The sequence below is a fragment of the Branchiostoma belcheri genome, unplaced genomic scaffold (assembly GCF_001625305.1).
Source record: "Branchiostoma belcheri isolate BF01 breed outbred unplaced genomic scaffold, Haploidv18h27 scaffold19, whole genome shotgun sequence".
NCBI classification, from domain to species: domain Eukaryota; kingdom Metazoa; phylum Chordata; class Leptocardii; order Amphioxiformes; family Branchiostomatidae; genus Branchiostoma; species Branchiostoma belcheri.
Genome location: NW_017803379.1, coordinates 1357292 through 1376091, shown reverse-complemented (window position 1 = coordinate 1376091; position 18800 = coordinate 1357292). Strand labels below are relative to the sequence as shown.

The window sequence follows — 18800 nt, the reverse complement described above, 5'->3', positions numbered from 1 at the left end:
ACCGTCCTTTTCAGGGTAGACCGAACTGAAGGAAGTTGCCCGGGCAAAAAATGAAGAACAGGAAACTCAAGCTGTATTTCATGGCTCTTATAATTTCCTCCGTGTTCCTGTATTACTGGATTATCAGTCACGCAGGTCATATGATGACACCAGATTCGTCCGTCCTGTCGCAGTGGGAAGAACTGGGAGAGTGGGACCGCGACTCTGGTGAGATGGGTGGCGCCTTGAGACGTGAGCACGGCGGCGCTTCTGAAGATCACGGCCACGACGGATCCTTCAACCAGTCTGGTCTGCTCTGATGCCAGAACCAGGAAAGGAGGGCACAGGACGTTCTTAGTGAATTAATTTGTGCCATAAATGTCGGGATCATGTGTCACAAGCGAGACCGAACCACCGTTTGTAAACGTTTACAGTCTAGTAGCACATGGAATTCAGCAGCCGTTAGTGCAGTAACGTTATTAAACGTTAACTTTTATAGTTTTGCTTCCAATTTTTCTTCGCTCGATTTTTCTTCTGATCTTAGGCTAAGTTCAAGCAGTTACTTACTGTTAGGATCCCTGAGACCACGTTGTCATGACTGATGCAACCTTAAGCTTGATAAGATAAGGGCGAAAATACATAACAAGTTAACGTTAGCTACTTGATACGTTATTATATAATGTCATCTTGCGTCATTTATTTATGTTATTGTGTTGAATAAAGAATGTCTGCTTTATGTAACATTAACTTGTTAACGTTAGGTCCAACGTTACAATGACTTAGAGTGACACATGCCTGTCCTTGGTGCTGAACGCCATCCACTACAGAGGTAACGTTAAATGCACATGTGCCTGGTGTTATCCACAAATAGACCTTCTCGAAAGATTGGGACGCAGAAAATATAGGGAAAATTGTGTTTCGTCAAAAAGCTAGTGCCCAAGCTTTAGGCTCAGTCAACTTTTCGATTATCCGGCAGGAGACTTGAAAGCTGAAAACAAAAACGTCCTGTTTGTTGAGTAACGTCTTGTGAAAGCAGGATAAAATGGGTTGAGAAATTATAAAAGTTCATTTTATACTTTATAATGCAGTAGGTACTGACGAAAAGTATAGGTTTACGGCGCGTTTTGCATAGTCCAGGTCAAATTCAAATTTCCCGCCATTCCAAAGACACTCGGTGTCAGACGAATCAAAACAAAGATGGCGGCCTGACCAGGGCAAGTCGTGGCACAGCCGTCATTCATCCAACAATTCTTCTCAGAACTGACGCAAAACTCGGCACACGACAATGTCCGGGCTCGACAGAGTAATACAGACCCTGAAGGATGTCTTTGGACATGACGAGTTCCGCTCGGAAGCCCAGGAAAACGCAACGAGGGCCGTTGTACGAGGTAGGCAGGTTGGAAAGGGGAGGGGGGCACATTAGCTTGCCTTCCCCAGAAAAAAACGAAGGGGAGGGGGGCGTTGGAACATACAGGAGCAAGTACTGGCTTACGTCGAAGACCTCTAAAATATTAAAATGCTCAACATTTAACGCACCCCGCTTGTCTGTAGTGATATCATGTTATATGCCATTGCATAAGCATATTATTTGACAGCTGATTTGATTGGTCAACTGGGAGAACAGCTGGGTTTGTGCAGTTATCAATATCATCTGTACATATTTAGTGTAGACTTGAACCATACATAATTTGTTCATTTATTATACATGAGGAGGTTAGAGAGCCACCATGTAACATCCTTTTTCAAAGTAATCAAGACTTCATGGCAACTGTCATGCTGCATATCAGATATCAAACTGTAAGTTATGGGTACTCCTCTACACCATTTTTGTTGCATAACACCCACATCTATATCAACTTGTAAATAACTTTATACATGTATAAACATTTTTCCATTGGCAGTTGTATGTGTATTGGTAGAGGTATATATGTAGTCATGTAGAGAATACTGGTAGTACTAGTACTGATAGGGAATGACCAAAAATGAAAACATGTCACAAAGTGACCTACTGGTTGTCTCCAAGCAGATGTCATAAATGAAGACATCTAACCCAAGAGTACTTTCTGCATAGTTCTTGCAGGAACCATGACAAAGGTTTGGTTGGGGTTTATTTTCTTGTTGTAACAGCTTGCAATGTTGTTAATTTCACATATATTTTGTTGTTTGTTTGTTGTTTAGCCCGTTGTTGTTTGTTGTTTAGCCCGTTGTTGTTTGTTGTTTAGCCCGTACCTGTAGTGGGAGGAAGGATGTGTACATCTCCATGCCAACAGGAGCAGGGAAGTCTCTGTGTTACCAGCTGCCAGCTGTCATGGCTCCGGGCATCACGATGGTGGTGTCTCCTCTTATTGCACTCATGCAGGTACACACAGTGTGTTTGTAACTATGATTGGTCATTTGGCTTGTCCGTTGTAGTCTCCAAGCATATGTGTGGCTTGAACGCAGAAGTATGAAAAGAAAAATGTTTTGTGAATTCTAATTTTAAGTACTGTCTATGCTATTGTACTGTCTCATGCTATTGCCTTTATCATTTTAGTAAGACTTAACTATATATTGATTCATACATTTAGATTGATTTGGCATTCATTCCTGAGGAGCATGTGACTTTGTCCTGTTTCAGGACCAGCTAGAACACCTCCGCAAGTTGAACATCTGTGCAGAGTCTCTCAACTCCAAACTGAGCGCAAAGGATCGCAAGAGAGTCCTCGCCGACCTTCGCAGCTCCAAACCCAAGACCAAACTCTTATATATCACCCCTGAACTGGCTGCTACACCCGGGTTTCAACAACTCCTGGAAACCCTCAAGACGAGGAGGTTGCTGGCTCACTTAGCGGTGGACGAAGCCCATTGCGTATCGCAGTGGGGCCACGATTTTCGTCCAGACTACCTCAAACTGGGCAGCTTGAGAGAGAAGCTAGAAGACATCCCCTGTATCGCACTCACAGCCACTGCCACCCAAACTGTACAGAAGGACATCATAAAGAGCTTACACCTGCAGGAGCCTGTGCAGAAGTTCAAGACCAGCGTGTTCAGGCCTAACTTGTTCTATGATGTGAAGTATAAGGAAGTGCTGGAAGATCCTTATGAAGACTTGAAAGACTTTGCTGTGAAGGCATTGGGAGAGGAAGGGGTAGAACCAGTCAAGGCAGTGAGTACCTTGCTTTAGAAACTTTCCATCTGTAAGCATTTCTTTCCGTGTATAAGCAAGCAAGCATGCAAGCGTTTGTTTACAGAATTGTGCATACACTTGTCTTTTTTCTCTATGAGTACATTATACCTCTCAATGCTAATATATCCATGCATCTGCTGGCATCCACCTACTTTGACACTCACATGAGATCATATGAACGAATCCCCTCTGTAGGCTAACAAGGGCTGTGGGATCGTGTACTGCCGAACCAGAGATGGTTGTGCAGAGGTAGCGGCCAGACTGACCAAGAAGGGTCTCCTGTCCAAGGCGTACCATGCAGGACTGAAGGACAGTACCAGGGAGGAGGTACAGACTGACTGGATGGAGGGCAAGGTTCCTGTCATCGTCGCCACCATCAGTTTTGGGATGGGAGTGGACAAGGCAACTGTCAGGTACGTGTACAGGCTCTCATTTCCTTGCCAAGTTGTTAGTTTATCATATGATGAAAAATTTTCTCAGAAAACATTTCAAGAAGTCATGGATTGATGAATCCCACAGCTGTGAAGTTCATCACTTTTTAGTTTTGAACTTTATGGCTGTGAAGGGACTTCCTCTTAAGATGATGATGTAGTGCATGACCAAGGACTTTTGGCTAAAATGAAATGACATAGAACAAAATGAAATGAAATTAGCTGAACTCTTTTCATGTCTTTGGAAGTCATCTATGGTCTCTGGAAGTAGCTCAGAACTTGAGAGAAATGGGTAGTGGAATATTTTTCATTAGCTTGGAAATGTTGGGTTTCTAGCTTAGATACATATTTCAATGCTAACTGAAGACTTTTGCCTCAGGTTTGTTGCCCACTGGAACATCCCTAAGTCCATGGCAGGGTACTACCAGGAGTCTGGGCGTGCAGGGAGAGACGGGAAACAGGCCTACTGTAGACTGTACTACTCCCGCCATGAGAGGGACCAGGTCTGCTTTCTCATTAAGCAGGACATCGCCAGGCCAAACAAGGTAGGACTGAGGCCTTGGTGTTATCTTCTAGACTTACGCAACTGACAGTTTAACCACAGGCGCTAGGCCATCGAGTTTTTGTTGAAATCTATATTGTTTTGTAAATGTCCTTGCTATTAAAAACTATTTTACAACCGTGATTGTTGTGTGTACTTACTCAGTCTGTTGCCTTCACAAAACAAAAGGAATGAACACGGTCCGTTGAAAGATTCCCGAGAATCATACACTGAACACAAACACCGTAAACACGGTCCGTTGAAAGAGTCCCGAGAATCATACACTGAACACAAACACCGTAAACACGGTCCTTTGAAAGAGTCCCGAGAATCATACACTCAACACAAACACCGTAAACACGGTCCTTTGAAAGATCCCCGAGAATCATACACTCAACACAAACACCGTAAACACGGTCTACAACCTGACGAGGATTCCAAAGAACCATACGAACATATACCGAAGTCTCCCGAAGATTGCTGAGAGCCGAACGGCGGCTTCAGAACGCTTTAGCTTTGTTAGTACTAGTATACACTAGGTGCGAAATGCCAATTCTAAAGACCCTATTTTCTGCGAAATACCACAAGGAAAATAAAAGTCTTGATACTGTCTATAATCAAGGGGTAACTAAGTAGCCCTGTCAAGTTTCTTGGGGTATGATATCATATTTTAAAGAAGATATGAAGCATTTTGTAAAGTCCGATTTCCGGTGAACTGCGTTACCAGCAGTACCACTGCTGGCCGCTAATGTCGCTGCTGCACAGGTCAATGACATCACCGCTAGCCAATCAGACGCACGGTAGGCGCCCACATTTCCCGCCACGGTTCGAAAATGGAAACGCGCTTCGACTATTCGAAATCGATCGAACCGGTTCCATTTCAAGATGCCGATATGATCAAGTTAGCATGTAAATCTATACGGGCGACAGAATTTCACCTTTTGTTTTGATTTTCTGTCACGTCGTCTGCTCGACCCGTGCGTCGACCCGTGCGTGGTCGATACCGGCATTACTTCCGGGTACCATTTGCTGGCTGACTTTCGGTAAGTATACAGTGCTAAACCTAATTTTGAGATTATGTTAGACAGTGACGGCTGTTGTTGTTGTTGTTGTTGTTGTTGAATTTTTCTATTGTCAAAATGCATGTTTACTGACTGCTTTAAGCGGCTTAAAGACATATGACTGTGGACTTTATTTCTACTTCTAAAGGATTTTGGAAGTACCGTACAAGTAGTGAAAGTTGACGTTTGTTGTGTTGTCTTTGTTTCAGATTATAATGCTGATTTGTGCGAAGATCGTGCGTACTAGTACATTGGAGTAGGGCTGCTTTTGGTGGCAGTAGTTAATGTTAAGTTTAAATCAAACCTTGTTGGAATGATTTATATATATATTATTTGTTGAAAATCTTGCAACGCCTCTTCCCTCGTAGCATTAGTAGTAGTTGAAGTAGTAGAAATATAGTAGATTGGTTAATTGTAATACACATGTATTAACAATAACAACAACATTACTATAACACCTTGTCTGATAAGTCATGTGGTAGCCTTTATAATTGCTCTCTCAGCTGCCCTCATCCGTCTGTACTTCGCTGTGTCATAATTTTCTTTAAGCTTAGAAGAGAGAGAGAGAGATAAGAATGATCTAAGACATTATGATATGAACATATCAAACACATCCAACTAAAACAAATACAATTGCAGACATGATGGCAGATAAAACTAGGTAATCACCACTAAATACATCATTGATAATTGAACATGTAATAATCAATTGTGTACTCGGAGACCCGCCATCCATGATGGCAGATAAAACTAGGTAATCACCACTTAATACATCATTGATAATTGAACATGTAATAATCAATTGTGTACTCGGAGACCCGCCATCCATGATGTGTCACATGCACACTAAGGGTATTAGACACTGTCACTGTCCTACAGGATTTATGGCCATTTACGAATGTTGGCTCCAATTTGCAGAGATCAATGCCATTCTGGTGCTCAGTAACACACCAGGAAGAAGGAGCTTTCCGAGACTTCATAAACACCACCAGGCTATCAATTGTTGCTGAAGTTGTTGTTGAAGTGATGACAGGGAGAGACGCATTTTCCTTGTTGTCCAGCGCATGTATATTGAAGTAGAATGATGTGGGAAGGTTGTCAAGGGGATAATGAATATACATTTATGAAATACTACTGTTTATTGCTGTACTGACGTTGTTAAAATGTTATGTAGATGTATATTTCTTTGTGCATGTTCATTAAAGAGTTTTGGCTATTCTCTTGTTTCTGATTGATGAGTCATAATTTACAAATCTCGATACATACATGTACATCGAACTTATAGCTTTTAAAGTCTCCATATTTCTAAAAAAAACATTTCCCCACACAATATATCAAAGGATATTGTCTCCCGTCGACTGTACCCAGCCTTTTCTTGGACATCAGTGGGAAGCACTCTTTCATCGCCAGCCCGAACACATCAAACGGAACTCCGGCATCAGTGTATCGTTCGTTGTATATGCTGTAGGCGTCCGAGGCCTTTAGATATTGACCTTCTCTCTGGGCGAACACGTTTCTGAGCCTAATAAATTAAGCGAAAATGTAATTCAACTGAAAAAAGGCGTGTACCAACTCTACTTACTTAAACTTTACTTTAATTACTCAACTCGCCTATATTGAATTTCATCTACCCAGACGATAGCTGATGTTTCTCTTGGCTTAATGAATGAATGTAAGACCTTTATTGTACGCTTGTGCTCTAACGAGCTAAGTACAGGTCATGGAAAAACAGGGAAAAGAAAACAGTAAGCTCCGTACCGGCCCATATAAAATGCCTATATTAACAAACAATATGAACATATATACTGATCATGTCCATCGTGTTATCTTTCCTTCAGTTGTCAACTAATGTTACTCTGTAACAAATATGCCAGTTCTGTCCCTGATGGGAAATAAGCTCTCAAGTTTTTCGCGGAACAATCACAGTCGGCGCGACACAGTTCAACTGAACCCCCGACATAATGGATGAAGTGTGTCTTCCGAACTAAGCGACTTTTTTGTCACTTTTTCAAGATCTAACAAAAACGTGAAACCCGGGCCCGCCATATATTACTTATAAAAACAAACAAACTTGTAAGCCGTTATACCTTACCTAGGACGGATTAAAATTTGCTCAAAAAAAGTTAAATACATGTGTATTGTACATGTAACGGTACAGTAACCGTTTAAACCTACCTGCAACACAGCACGTCTTTGGTAAGCATCTTGTTAATCGACGAAAATCCAGCCATATCTCAGAATTGAAAACGAAGAACAGCCGAACGTGTTTCTAAGTCACATTTTTGCTGCCACCCCAGTTGGTAACGCAGTCCACGGGTAGCGTTTCCTACCCTGTCATCTTTTTGAAGTTATCCTCGCTAGCGCTAGCCCCGGCTTGGGGTTCTATCGATTCCCGCAGCGGTTTTGCGAACGCGTTCGAGTAACTGCGAAACCGGTTCTACTCCCGTCAGCCTTTGCGCCATCTATCTCCTAACCAGAACGCCGATTCCGAAGTAACAGCTAAGTAATGAGTGTGCTTTTTATTGTATGATTCAGCGGACCAAGTACACAGTATGTGTTATACATGTATGGTTTATTGTACGTCTGGTGTTTGCCTTCAGTGTATGATTCTCGGGGATCTTTCAACGGACCGTGTTCACGGTGTTTGTGTTCAGTGTATGATTCTCGGGAATCTTTCAACGGACCGTGTTCACGGTGTTTGTGTTCAGTGTATGATTCTCGGGACTCTTTCAAAGGACCGTGTTTACGGTGTTTGTGTTCAGTGTATGATTCTCGGGAATCTTTCAACGGACCGTGTTTACGGTGTTTGTGTTCAGTGTATGATTCTCGGGAATCTTGTACGGAGTGCACAGTGAACTTGTTGTTCAGTTACCTAAGTATATATTTAAATAAAGTAACAACGATCTCAACAAAAACTCGGTGGCCTATCGCCCATGGTTTAACAGTTACAGAGCTAGAGTTAATGCACTGAACACATGTACAGGCCTGCTACTTGTGTTACTGTGTAGAATAATTTTAGGCATAAAATAACAACCCATATACATGTCTTTACCACATCTGTAGGCCAATGGACCCAAAGGAGTGCTGGGTCCAAATGCCAAGTCTGCAATGGCCAGTTTTGAAACCCTTGTCAAGTACTGTGAAGAGCCCAAGTAAGTGTTCTCAATGTTCTAAATTGAAATGTGTGATGATTGTTTGGTGGAATATGTTGTCATGGTAGGATGTGATACTTGAAATATACATGTATCCTTTATTAGTTACTTCCACCATTCTATGGTTCTGTGGGATAAGAAGGCATATGGGCATCTGTCTTCTGCAAGCTGGAAAAGTCCAATTTGCTGGACAGAGGCATTGCTCAAAGATGCCTCCTAGCAGAAACAAAGAGTACTGCCAGCAGTAGTTATATACATACCAATATACAGTAGTACCATACATTTTATGGATTAAGTCTATATGTCAAACTTGTGAATTGATCTTATTTATGCTAACTGTATCCTTTGCAATCAGTTTCATTAGTCTTGTACTATTACTGGTAGGCCATGGCAGCAAGTGATATTTTCTTTGGGAAGATCTTGGTTGAAGTGTCCAAGGGCATTAGTTCTGCTTGGCTTTACACCAAAATTGAATGTACATGTACATGTGCTACTTACTGCTTTACTGGGAAGTTCAAACATTTAACAGCTAACCATTACTAGATCAGTATAACATGTAAGACTATAAATGGACTTGCACAAAATGAGCTTCTTTTTTATGTTTATTGTACAAAGTACAGCAGTACAAAGTTCAAGAAGAATAATTGTTCCAGTCATAGATATATACATTTCTTTTGTCCATGATTATTTCAAACATTTAGTTCAAAAGATAGATAATGGAGATTGTAGATCAATCAGGATCATTTTGTATGCTTATTTTTTTTTTTGGTAGTCGTAGTATCAACCTTTTTTCCACATAAAGCTTATGTTTGTGGTAAAGGAAGCAATGACAACATGCCATGGAGTATAATGAAATGTCATTTGTATATATAGAAGCAGGATGTAGACTGAGATATTTGTATTGTAAAGTTTCTACTTTCATCTTGCCAACATCAAAGCATCGACTTTTAAATTGTCATCATGTTTGATATCAGAACAGAGCATTTCACATTCCATAGTCAACTCCCATGATATTGTGATATTTATAAGGCAAATGAAATCCACAGGGCAATGATATCCTTTTTTTAAACTTAGAGAAAGCAGAGGATAATACTTTTCACACAAGACTTATAACATATGTACACAAACGCTCACGTGCATAGCTATGGTCAGTCACTTTTCACAACACAAGACATCATTTTGCAGCAAACACAGCTTAAAACAACAAAAAAAACTTTTCCAAATATGCAAAGTACATGTAATGGTATTTGCATGTGAATGCCACTATACATTAACCATTTGAGAAATCTGATTGTAGATTGTCAATCGCAATTCTATAAATGTTTTAGTGTAACTACTCAATCCATTTTGAAGTCTTTTACAAGTACATATAGTGTACAGTCCTACAGATCTAAAAAGATGCTGAACTAAGATTAGTCATGTGGTAAGATATTTGATGATATAATTACATTTTAGAAGATAAGTGATTCTACTCTCCATTGAACAGTTCAGTTCAGTATTAGTTCTTTATTGACAAAATGTTTTAATAGGCTATGATCTGGGATATACTTGGCACATAGTCTTTGGAGCCACATATAGGATTCCATAGAAGGGGTGCCTACTTTGAGGCATAGGTAAGATTCACAAAATATATACACATAATTTCTAGGTTTTCTACAAACATGTATCAACTGATAATCAAAATGATGATATAATGGAAAGGAAGCAGACATGTGCATAATCCTACAAAAGGACAAATTCAGAGATGGATGGATGTATTCTTTTCTTTCAAACTTTAAAGACAGTAGTAATGACTGTAATTCAGTGATTCACTTGCAGCTTAGGAAAAATGGCATTCCTATTCAGAATAGGTATGCTTAAATCTGTCATAGAAACTACATGTACATTCAGTATAATGAAAATCCAGTCTATAGTATATACATGTAGCTGATTTCAATTTGATGTACACATGCTTTTTTCTGAGGGGATAAATCAAAACCTTGTGAATAACTCTTAAGGACAACATGAAAACAGGTATAGGTAGTTATAAGTCCCACCCAAGGCTTGCTGCTCTGCTCTATACATTGTCTAGCTCCACATCCACCTTGCTGCCGTGTTTCCTGCCCTTCTTCCCCCCCTTACAACAACAGCAGCAGCACTTGCAGCAGGAGGCGCAGCAGCCGAAGAACGTGTAGATGAAGCAGATGGTGAACATGACTGCGATGGCACCCACGAACACCGCCAGAACGATCAGGAACCCGATGGTGAACTGGTCCCGCAGGGGGTCGAAGTTCAGCCAGTCGACGTACCAACTGGATACGGTTGAGGCAGCGGTGCCGGCCACGGTTGTTGCAGCATTTGTAGCGGCATTTGTAGCAGCAGCTACGGTACTTGCAGCTGCAGTTGTAGTCATCTTAAAGGTGTACAGGTACCCTAGTCCCAAGGAGTCTGTTCAGGATCTAAAACAAAAATGAGGAATGCTTGATATACACTTTTTCAAAAGTATAAAAGTCTAAAAATCTAAAAGGAAAATGAGGAATCTTTAATATGTACTATTACTTTTTTGAAAGTATTTAAGTCTAATCAGTACTCAGTAATCAATACCAGTATAAATTAAGGCTATTGAGGTGTAAGATAATCTATGAGGTGTAAGTTGTACCATTGTTTCGAAGTTCAGGTGATACTGTTAACTGACTATTGAATTTTTATGCTGTACATTTCCTCAAAGCAAGGTGTGCGTATATTACGCCACACAACAAACAAATTATCTGGTGAGTTCCAGGTAGACAGGAAAGGTGTGTTTTCCTCACGGCCCATGACGTCACGTCTTTCCAGTTAGCCGTGCCTTGCAGCTAAGCTACGGTGCTCTATTTACCTAAACAGTGTGACTTGGTGTCACTCGGCTATTGTTTCCTGTTGCATCAGGGTCAGTGCACTGAATGGTTTGAGACTTCAAAGCTAAACAAAGGCTTGGCAGACAGGGTGGGGTGGGGGTGGGGGGTAACTGCTAAGGTGTACAAAGTTGTGAATTTTGTAAGACTGTACAAGGTGTTGTTGGTGATAAGTGAAAAATGGGAGTTTTAAGTGTATCCTCATACAGAGACATATGTACGAAATATATAATTTGTGAAGATTTGAAGATGCTTTCTCCCAGCCATTTTTTGGCACAGAAAACCATTTAGTTTCGAAGGTGTATAATTATCAGGATAACTTCAGAAAGTGTTCTCGTAAAGCCCTTTTTCTGTCTACCATTATTACAGCAAGAGCAGAGATCAAGAGATTTGCCATAGAATCTTGAAGACATGATCATGTGCATGTCCCACCTTCAGTTGAGTCCATCAGGTTATTTGATATGGATGTACATTTACATGATGCACTAGGTTATTATACAGTCCAGTCAGTCAATGTTTGTGAGAACATCAAGGTAGTAGTACCATTGACACCCAGATAGATGCTTTTGGAAACCTCAAACTATATTCTAGAATCCACGAATCCAAGTTATACCTGCAAAATACTTCTCTAACTTAAGTATGAAGTAAGGTTTTCATTTAGTTTGCACGCCATCCTTTGACGAAAGTCTTGCCACCCAGACTAATTACAAAGTGGAACATGAAAACAGCCAAAATATGTTGTCTAAAATCTAAGCATCTCAAGAAACAAGCAGCCCCTTGTGTGGGCACAGTATTAATCTAATCATGGCAAAACAGGTATTGATTTTTTTCTCTAGATTGAGGTCAGCAAATGGAAACATTGTTGCTGTTTTATACATACACGTACATTCCAAAATGGCTGGTGTAATTGTCTGCTGCCTGCTTTTGCCTGTTCACATTTACAGAAAGTAGGTACATGAAGCAGGGACGTTCATCCTAAGTGTTTGCTTAGTCCACACAAGTCTGTATGAGCCAAGTGTATTGAAAACTCATTATAAAGTGTTTTTATCTACTAATCAATACCTTTTAGGTCAATCAATCAGGTGGCACAAAATATACCCAAAGCATGGAAGAAATATCTTGCTGTTGCCTGTTGTTGTTAGCTGCCCAAAGTAGATATATTAGCTATTGTTTGTATTTGTCAGCAGCATGTTTTCCCCCACAGAATGCCACCTGTCTGTCTGGGCAAACAGGTGTATTGACTTCCAACAGGTGCCCCCCTCCCCCTTAAAGTTAAACCTTAATATCTAAACAAGCATGATGTTTGTTTGTTTTTTTGAGGGAGTCTTTGCCAGGTCAGATATTTTTTAGATTATGAAGTATATTTTTGTGTGTGTGTTGGTGAGAGTTAATTAAGATAGGGCATATCTGTACTGCACCTGCACCCCAGTTTTGTTATTTACTGAAGCAACAAGTGCAAAGAACGTCATGCTTTGTTGGAGTTGAAAGGTTTTTATGATCAGGCTTGGAATCCAGAGCTACAGGTATTACAAATGGAAAATCACATTCGATGTCAATTTCTGTATCACGGATATTTAGACATGTTTCTTCCTCCTATGAAGGAAAGTTAAGCACTGGCAAGTTTGCTGTGTGACACTAAGTACACAATTGCAAGGAAACTTGGCGTGGATTTGTTCCGAAAAACAACCACATTCATCAAGACAAGTAGAGATCAAAACTTGACAAACATCATTATCTTACCTTTCAGTGTTGTCCCATACACCTGTTATAGCTGGTCAGGAATAGTCTTCAAGTTCTCACACAAATCAGCCTACTGGGCGGCAAAACTGCCCGCCTCAGGTCTTATTTTTCACACGCTTGACTGGTGTGACGTCGGCCAGTTTCTGTCACGGAACTAGGTACAGGCTAGCATAGTGGGTGTGGTCGTGCTGGTCACGTGATCAGGTATCCTGCCTCATTAGCATATGAATGGCCCATAGTTAGATTGTGGCTGTAGTCTGAGGTTCCAGCTCATGTTACCAGAGACACTTAGACTGGATAATTCAATAAAGTACTTCCATTTGTAACTGGGAATTGGAAGAGACTATTCTGTTGAACAGGGGTTACTTTTACCAATAGGTTATCTACCGTAGATGTTTCTGAAGTTCTTTAAACATTTATCAATTATGTTTTTTTATTATAAATGTGCAATATCTGAAGATCTTTTTCTCATATGTGTCAATGCTATATGGTTGCTTTTGATACATGTTCACAATTTTTCACAATACTCAATTCAAAATTAAGGTAAAGTGTATAATCTCTTTCCTGCTATTATTAAGGACAGACATTTCTATAGCTTTAGGACTCTTTTTATTTCACAGACTTATGTACAGTGAAACTTCTACCATAAAAGTAAAGTTGGCACTTGTTACCAGTAATACATTCATTGCATAGTCTAGACCACACACACACTGATGCACCTACAGTAATTGTGTAACCTTTATAGAATTATAGTTGCTTTGGCATACTTTAGTTATACCTGTCCATGCTTCTTAAGTACATTATGGCTTTTATTGCTTGAAACAGTGGCAGTTCCCAAAAGGATACACTGTAAATCTAGTTTGATGTACACTATATTAATGGTTCTGTTTGTTACAACATTGTTCCATTAACATGTACTAATAGTTATACTATAAGATTCATGTGGCTGGATTTTCAAATCATTCTCAAGGCTAATGCTGTATGGTATTATTGCAGCATATGAAACAAGCTTAACAACATTTTTAATCCTGACTAGTGTTTAGATATAATGCTTGTACTTGTATGAGAGGTCTTTTTCTGCTTGCTAGGGTATGTCTTTGCATACTCTATTCATACTCAAACCACTGTAACTTGTACATACTAATAGGTGAACTCATTACAGCTAGTACACAGGTAAGGATTATACCATAGATACATATAGATGTTGTTGTTGCCATACATGATTTTCTATTACCTATATTCTATCATTGATATCAATGCAGTTCCTGCTGCAGTTGTAGTAAAAACAAATAAAGTGACTACATTGCAACATAGTTTACATTACTAACTTCTGAACAAAATACAAATTAACCATTCATCATCAAATCATGTAGCTCTAATACAAAGCCAAACTGAATAATGCTTACAATCATTGAGACTGAGCCTTCTTTGTTATTTTATATGCTTCATATTCCTTTTGAATACCTCACATTTTCCAGTCAGACATATTCCAATTGCAGTGTTATACTAAGTCTTATAGTCTATGGAGTCTTTCTTCACTTAACTCTTCAGATGTCATTGCAACATTATATTGTGCAGTTTTCAGCTTTAGATTGCTCCTTCAATGAAGGCTCCGTATGCCATTTTTGGGGGCCCAAAATTAGAAATGTCAGTACATGATCTCTTAATCTTCTGCTGCGTCATTTCATTCAGGTTCTGGTCTTGCAGTATTTTTGCAACATATCTTTCTTTCCTTGTAACAATATAATATTCTTTTGCAAGATGTCATGATGTTGCCACAATACAAAAATCCTGGCGCTCAGAAGAAATAAATATGGATGGTTTTGCGACGTTGTCACATGACAGTTGTTCCAACAGCCTCATGCCAGTCAGTAGAGGCCTCGTCTAGACTAAATCCAGATCAATATTTTCCATAGAATATTTAATGTCCCCATCGCTTGCCTCCCGCACGTAAGGCAGCGCGTTTGCTGATGATTGGTTCGACCCGCGTGTGTCGTGTTCCGGTGTGTTGCTACGCGGTTGACACCTGTGACATGGGCGATCCGACGTCGTCCGCGGCGCGGTACATCTCCGGATGAGTTCTCTTCCAGTGATGACACTTGCAGACATAGCAGTGTATTAGAACTACCAGCAGGAGCAACAACGCGATGACCACTGGCAGTACCACCTCTAGTTGGGCCATAACAACAGCCTGGCCATCATGTCTACTTTGTGTCTGCTCTCATTACCTATAAAATAAATGAATTAATGATTTTTGCATTATCATTATCAAGACATATCATGCAGTAAAGTATGATTTACAATTAAAACAATAACATATATATAAATAAACTAAACCTTGAACTAAACATGAACTAAATAAATGCTAAAATGAATTATTTAATCAGTAAGAATTAAATTTATAACCTTGAGAAAGTTGGGTTTTTATGATCCTTAAAAGTCACGAGTCTATTTAATAGCATGGCCTTATCATTATATGTACTATCATACATGTATATTGCTGATACTATCACTTTACAGCAAGCCACCATGATAGCCTCTATGAAAATCAATACTCAGACAACATAAATGGAGCCTCAAAGGGCTCAGTAGTCTCAAAAACATTGCGGCCTGTAGTATGCCTTATGTCTCTATTGGGCCTACATGTACCCTGTTTGTCAATGTGACTTAATCCTTAGAAAAGATGGATTGACCTACATCACATTTAGCTGTACATTGTCCAGAAGCAGCATTTTGTGGCCTTCTTCATTAATAATAGATATTCCATACTTAAAGGTTACTCTGAATTGTTTTGTTGGTGTTTGAAAGAAGAATATATTCAATATGGTCCATCTACAGACGGTAGACAATTTCACAACTCGCATGTCTTTTGATAATAACACCTTTTAAGAGGCCCCCAAGCTGGGAATTGAAGATATTGCTGCTGCGGCAACATTTGGTAGAGCGGCCACATAGCGTAACAGTCATTTACGATCACATGCTAAATGCACACAGGCAGACTTGCTCCTAACCCTCTTAACTTTTCCGTAGCCATAAACCAGAATGGTAAATGTGTCTGGCTTGGCTTGAATTCTACTGGACATTAGGGCAAAATGTGAAATCCTTGTACACACAGTACAGTCATCTATTACCGGTAATGATAAATAGATTGCTGGTATATATCATTTAATATGGGAACAATCTTTTGCAAAATCAGCTATTAGAAAGTTTTCTTACAGTAACCGAATTCAAGAAAGACAGGGCATATCCTGTGAATTTACTAAATTATATGATGACGATCATATTAAGTTGTTGCAGAAAGAAATGACACATGCAGAAATAATCCCACTGTGGTCTTTGCTATCAATAGGGAGGCCCCATTACATGTACATTACAATAGATTTCTATTCTTCTACAATGCAGATAAATAAAAATGAGTGAATTCTTTCATCTGAAATGACCATGAACTATGCACCATTTCAATTTCTTATTTTTGGTAAACAAAAACAACAAGCTATGCATGGTACTAGTACCTTTCATCCATTATAGACTTACCAACAGGGCAAGGTTTAATCCGTATTGAATCAGGAAGCTGCTGCGAACAGCCTGAACTGACTACCTTCCCAAGTGTTTACCTAGTGTCACATAGAACAAAGACCCCCGGCGGTAGAGCGGTAGGAACAAGAAATCGTTGTCAGAAATCATTACCTGGTACTTAGTCCCAGCGTCTTTAAGCACCTTCGGTCGGAGCAGGAGGCATCTGTCCCCAGCCATCACCTGGAGTTGGCAGGGAAGTAAAGAGCAGCAGAAGCACGACTGCAGTCAGCACCGCTGTAAATTAGTCTTATAAATCAAATTCACAGCATGTAATTACATTGGGGCCTGCAATGAACAGAGGAAATGATTGTGTGTCTCATAACCATGGATTTATTGGGATTCGATGAACAGCTGGGGGGGAAATGTTTTGTAAAAGAGGAAGGCAGGTAGAACTATGTTTTCATATAAATAATACAATAGAACAAAGGTTAGTCTAGCCTTGCACGTACAATGCTACATGGCTCCAAATATGGACAACTAACACGTCACTGTAGGAAAGATCAATGAACCATGCAGATAGCTATCAATCCTGAGGTCACCATGTATGTACAATGTAGTGTTTGACTTTGACAAAGATTTAAGTATTTCCATGCAGAGCTAATGTAGCTGATGTATAAGTCAAAGGTTATACTCAACATGCTAGGTATCAATGGTCTGTCCAGTTTGCTAATTGGTGCTGTGTTGGTTATACATAATCCAAACTTTCTATGTCCTTCAGCTATGTTATTGTTAAATACACATGTATGTACAAATGAAATTCAATGTAATACTATGTATGTGACACTGCCAATACTGTGTTCCTATCATGTTTCACTATTCTCACACAGGTGTATGATTTGTGACAAGGGATATTCTTTACACACCTTCACTTGAAAAAAAGCCATGTGGACACCTGAGTGTGTGGTTATAAGATTGTACTGGAAAGGGGATTGGTTTGATCGTGGGAAAATGTGGGATAAATTCTTTTGTACAAAGTAGAGTGTACTTATATCAGGTGGAAGCTAACATGGCACATACACATACACATGCATAAATGATAAGCTTCTTGATCATAATCTACAAAATATGTCATTGGATATTGGATTAGAAGAACTCACGTTTGTGTGATATTTTTGACAGTTGCTAGTTTGTCGGTAAAATGCCTCAAGCCAAAGACCATTGATAAACCTGTGACCTCACGTCATGTGATTTGAAAATGATGTTTTCTTGGAAAGGTAGTTATCATGATTGAACAGCTGTTCTGAACACATTAGTCTAGGCACTCGTGAGAAAATCAGCTCCAAGAAATTAATGTATCTGACTTCATGAGGAAAAAAGAGTATTTGATCTTACCTTTTATGAATGTGAAAACACTGACAGGTAACCCTGCACATGGGTGGCTCTGACTATGACGATGGAAGCATTCATAAGGTCCACCTTGAATACCGCTAGAGTGTCATGCACTGTTTTGCCTTTGACTTGTTTGAGTTTGTTACAGTGTTTCCCTTTGTAAACTAGAGACCCCACCCAAAATACCCACCTTACCTTGTAATAACATGTTGTATGCAAATGTTCATCTTCCATCTTAGAGCTAGGGTTTAGTTGGGAACAAAGCACAAGTCTTTGTACCCCACAGTCTATTGGAAGTTGCCATGTGAATGCAAAACACAATTCAGAACTCAGTTGATTTCGTTAGCCTGTACCATTCTTACACAATTTAAGGGGGAGGAAAGGATATGTTTCTCTGAGTATAAATATGACTTTGTCGTATTATGACTGACTTTGTATAGGTATAATGATTAATTTTTCTGACTTTTTAAAAACATAATTTTGCACACTGTGGTTACTGTGCAGAGGAAGATTGCAGAACACTCTGAAATGACTGTATCGCCAATACATTGTTATGTTAACTTAATTTTCATACATTTTCGGGGTTAATTATTAGCTGGCATTCCAAAACATATCTGTTAAGGTAATATATATGTGTCCAGGTTACATGTCTTGTGAGTAACGCTGTGACCTCAGTTACTGTGGTAACAATTTTTCCTTTATCTTAATGTCTTTTTGGGCATGTGAGTGGCATGTGAGTAGCCGATTTAGAGGATTATTCAGGGCTTGTTCCTTGAAATGACTTTCAGTTGATGCACCCCCCCCCAGCTTAATTGGTCTACTGCGATAGATATCTTTGGTGCCAGAGCATAGAACGAACCTGAATCCTCAGCACAAAACAAGGACAGAAATATATCACTGTTAAAAAATGCTTTTACGATTACTCTGCATGTATACCATATCTGACAATGAGCTG

The 18800-nt window shown here is 39.7% G+C and overlaps 3 protein-coding genes across 3 annotated transcripts in view; 2 read left to right on the top strand and 1 right to left on the bottom strand.

The window, feature by feature from the left end:
* The first annotated feature begins 1264 nt into the window (after window positions 1-1264).
* Window positions 1265-3142, top strand: LOC109467753 (ATP-dependent DNA helicase Q5-like). The gene is made up of 3 exons (XM_019765803.1): window positions 1265-1367; window positions 2202-2338; window positions 2597-3142. Exons 1-3 carry the CDS (start codon window positions 1265-1267, stop codon window positions 3140-3142), a joined length of 786 nt encoding a protein of 261 aa, XP_019621362.1.
* A 204-nt stretch (window positions 3143-3346) lies between these two features.
* The window catches only part of LOC109467877 (ATP-dependent DNA helicase Q5-like), a 37532-nt gene continuing 22078 nt past the window's right edge, over window positions 3347-18800 (top strand). Inside the window, exons 1-3 of the mRNA XM_019765984.1 lie at window positions 3347-3558; window positions 3956-4121; window positions 8242-8330. Of these exons, the coding sequence (XP_019621543.1) occupies window positions 3488-3558; window positions 3956-4121; window positions 8242-8330 (326 nt within the window). The 5' untranslated portion in view covers window positions 3347-3487. The remainder of the gene's footprint in view (window positions 3559-3955; window positions 4122-8241; window positions 8331-18800) is intronic.
* LOC109467885 lies at window positions 8920-13128 on the bottom strand. The gene is made up of 2 exons (XM_019765995.1): window positions 12941-13128; window positions 8920-10768 (listed from the first exon to the last, which is right to left on the bottom strand). The coding sequence occupies exon 2, from the start codon at window positions 10720-10722 to the stop codon at window positions 10387-10389; it is 336 nt and encodes a 111-aa protein (XP_019621554.1). The 5' UTR covers window positions 10723-10768; window positions 12941-13128; the 3' UTR covers window positions 8920-10386.

Bases quoted from the DNA above. Each gene is read 5' to 3' on its own strand.
- LOC109467753 (XM_019765803.1), top strand. From the start codon at position 1,265: ATGTCCGGGCTCGACAGAGTAATACAGACCCTGAAGGATGTCTTTGGA. The intron at 1,368-2,201 runs GTAGGCAGGTTG...TTTGTTGTTTAG, and splicing joins AACGAGGGCCGTTGTACGAG to CCCGTACCTGTAGTGGGAGG. The intron at 2,339-2,596 runs GTACACACAGTG...GTCCTGTTTCAG, and splicing joins CTCTTATTGCACTCATGCAG to GACCAGCTAGAACACCTCCG.
- LOC109467885 (XM_019765995.1), bottom strand. From the start codon at position 10,722: ATGACTACAACTGCAGCTGCAAGTACCGTAGCTGCTGCTACAAATGCC.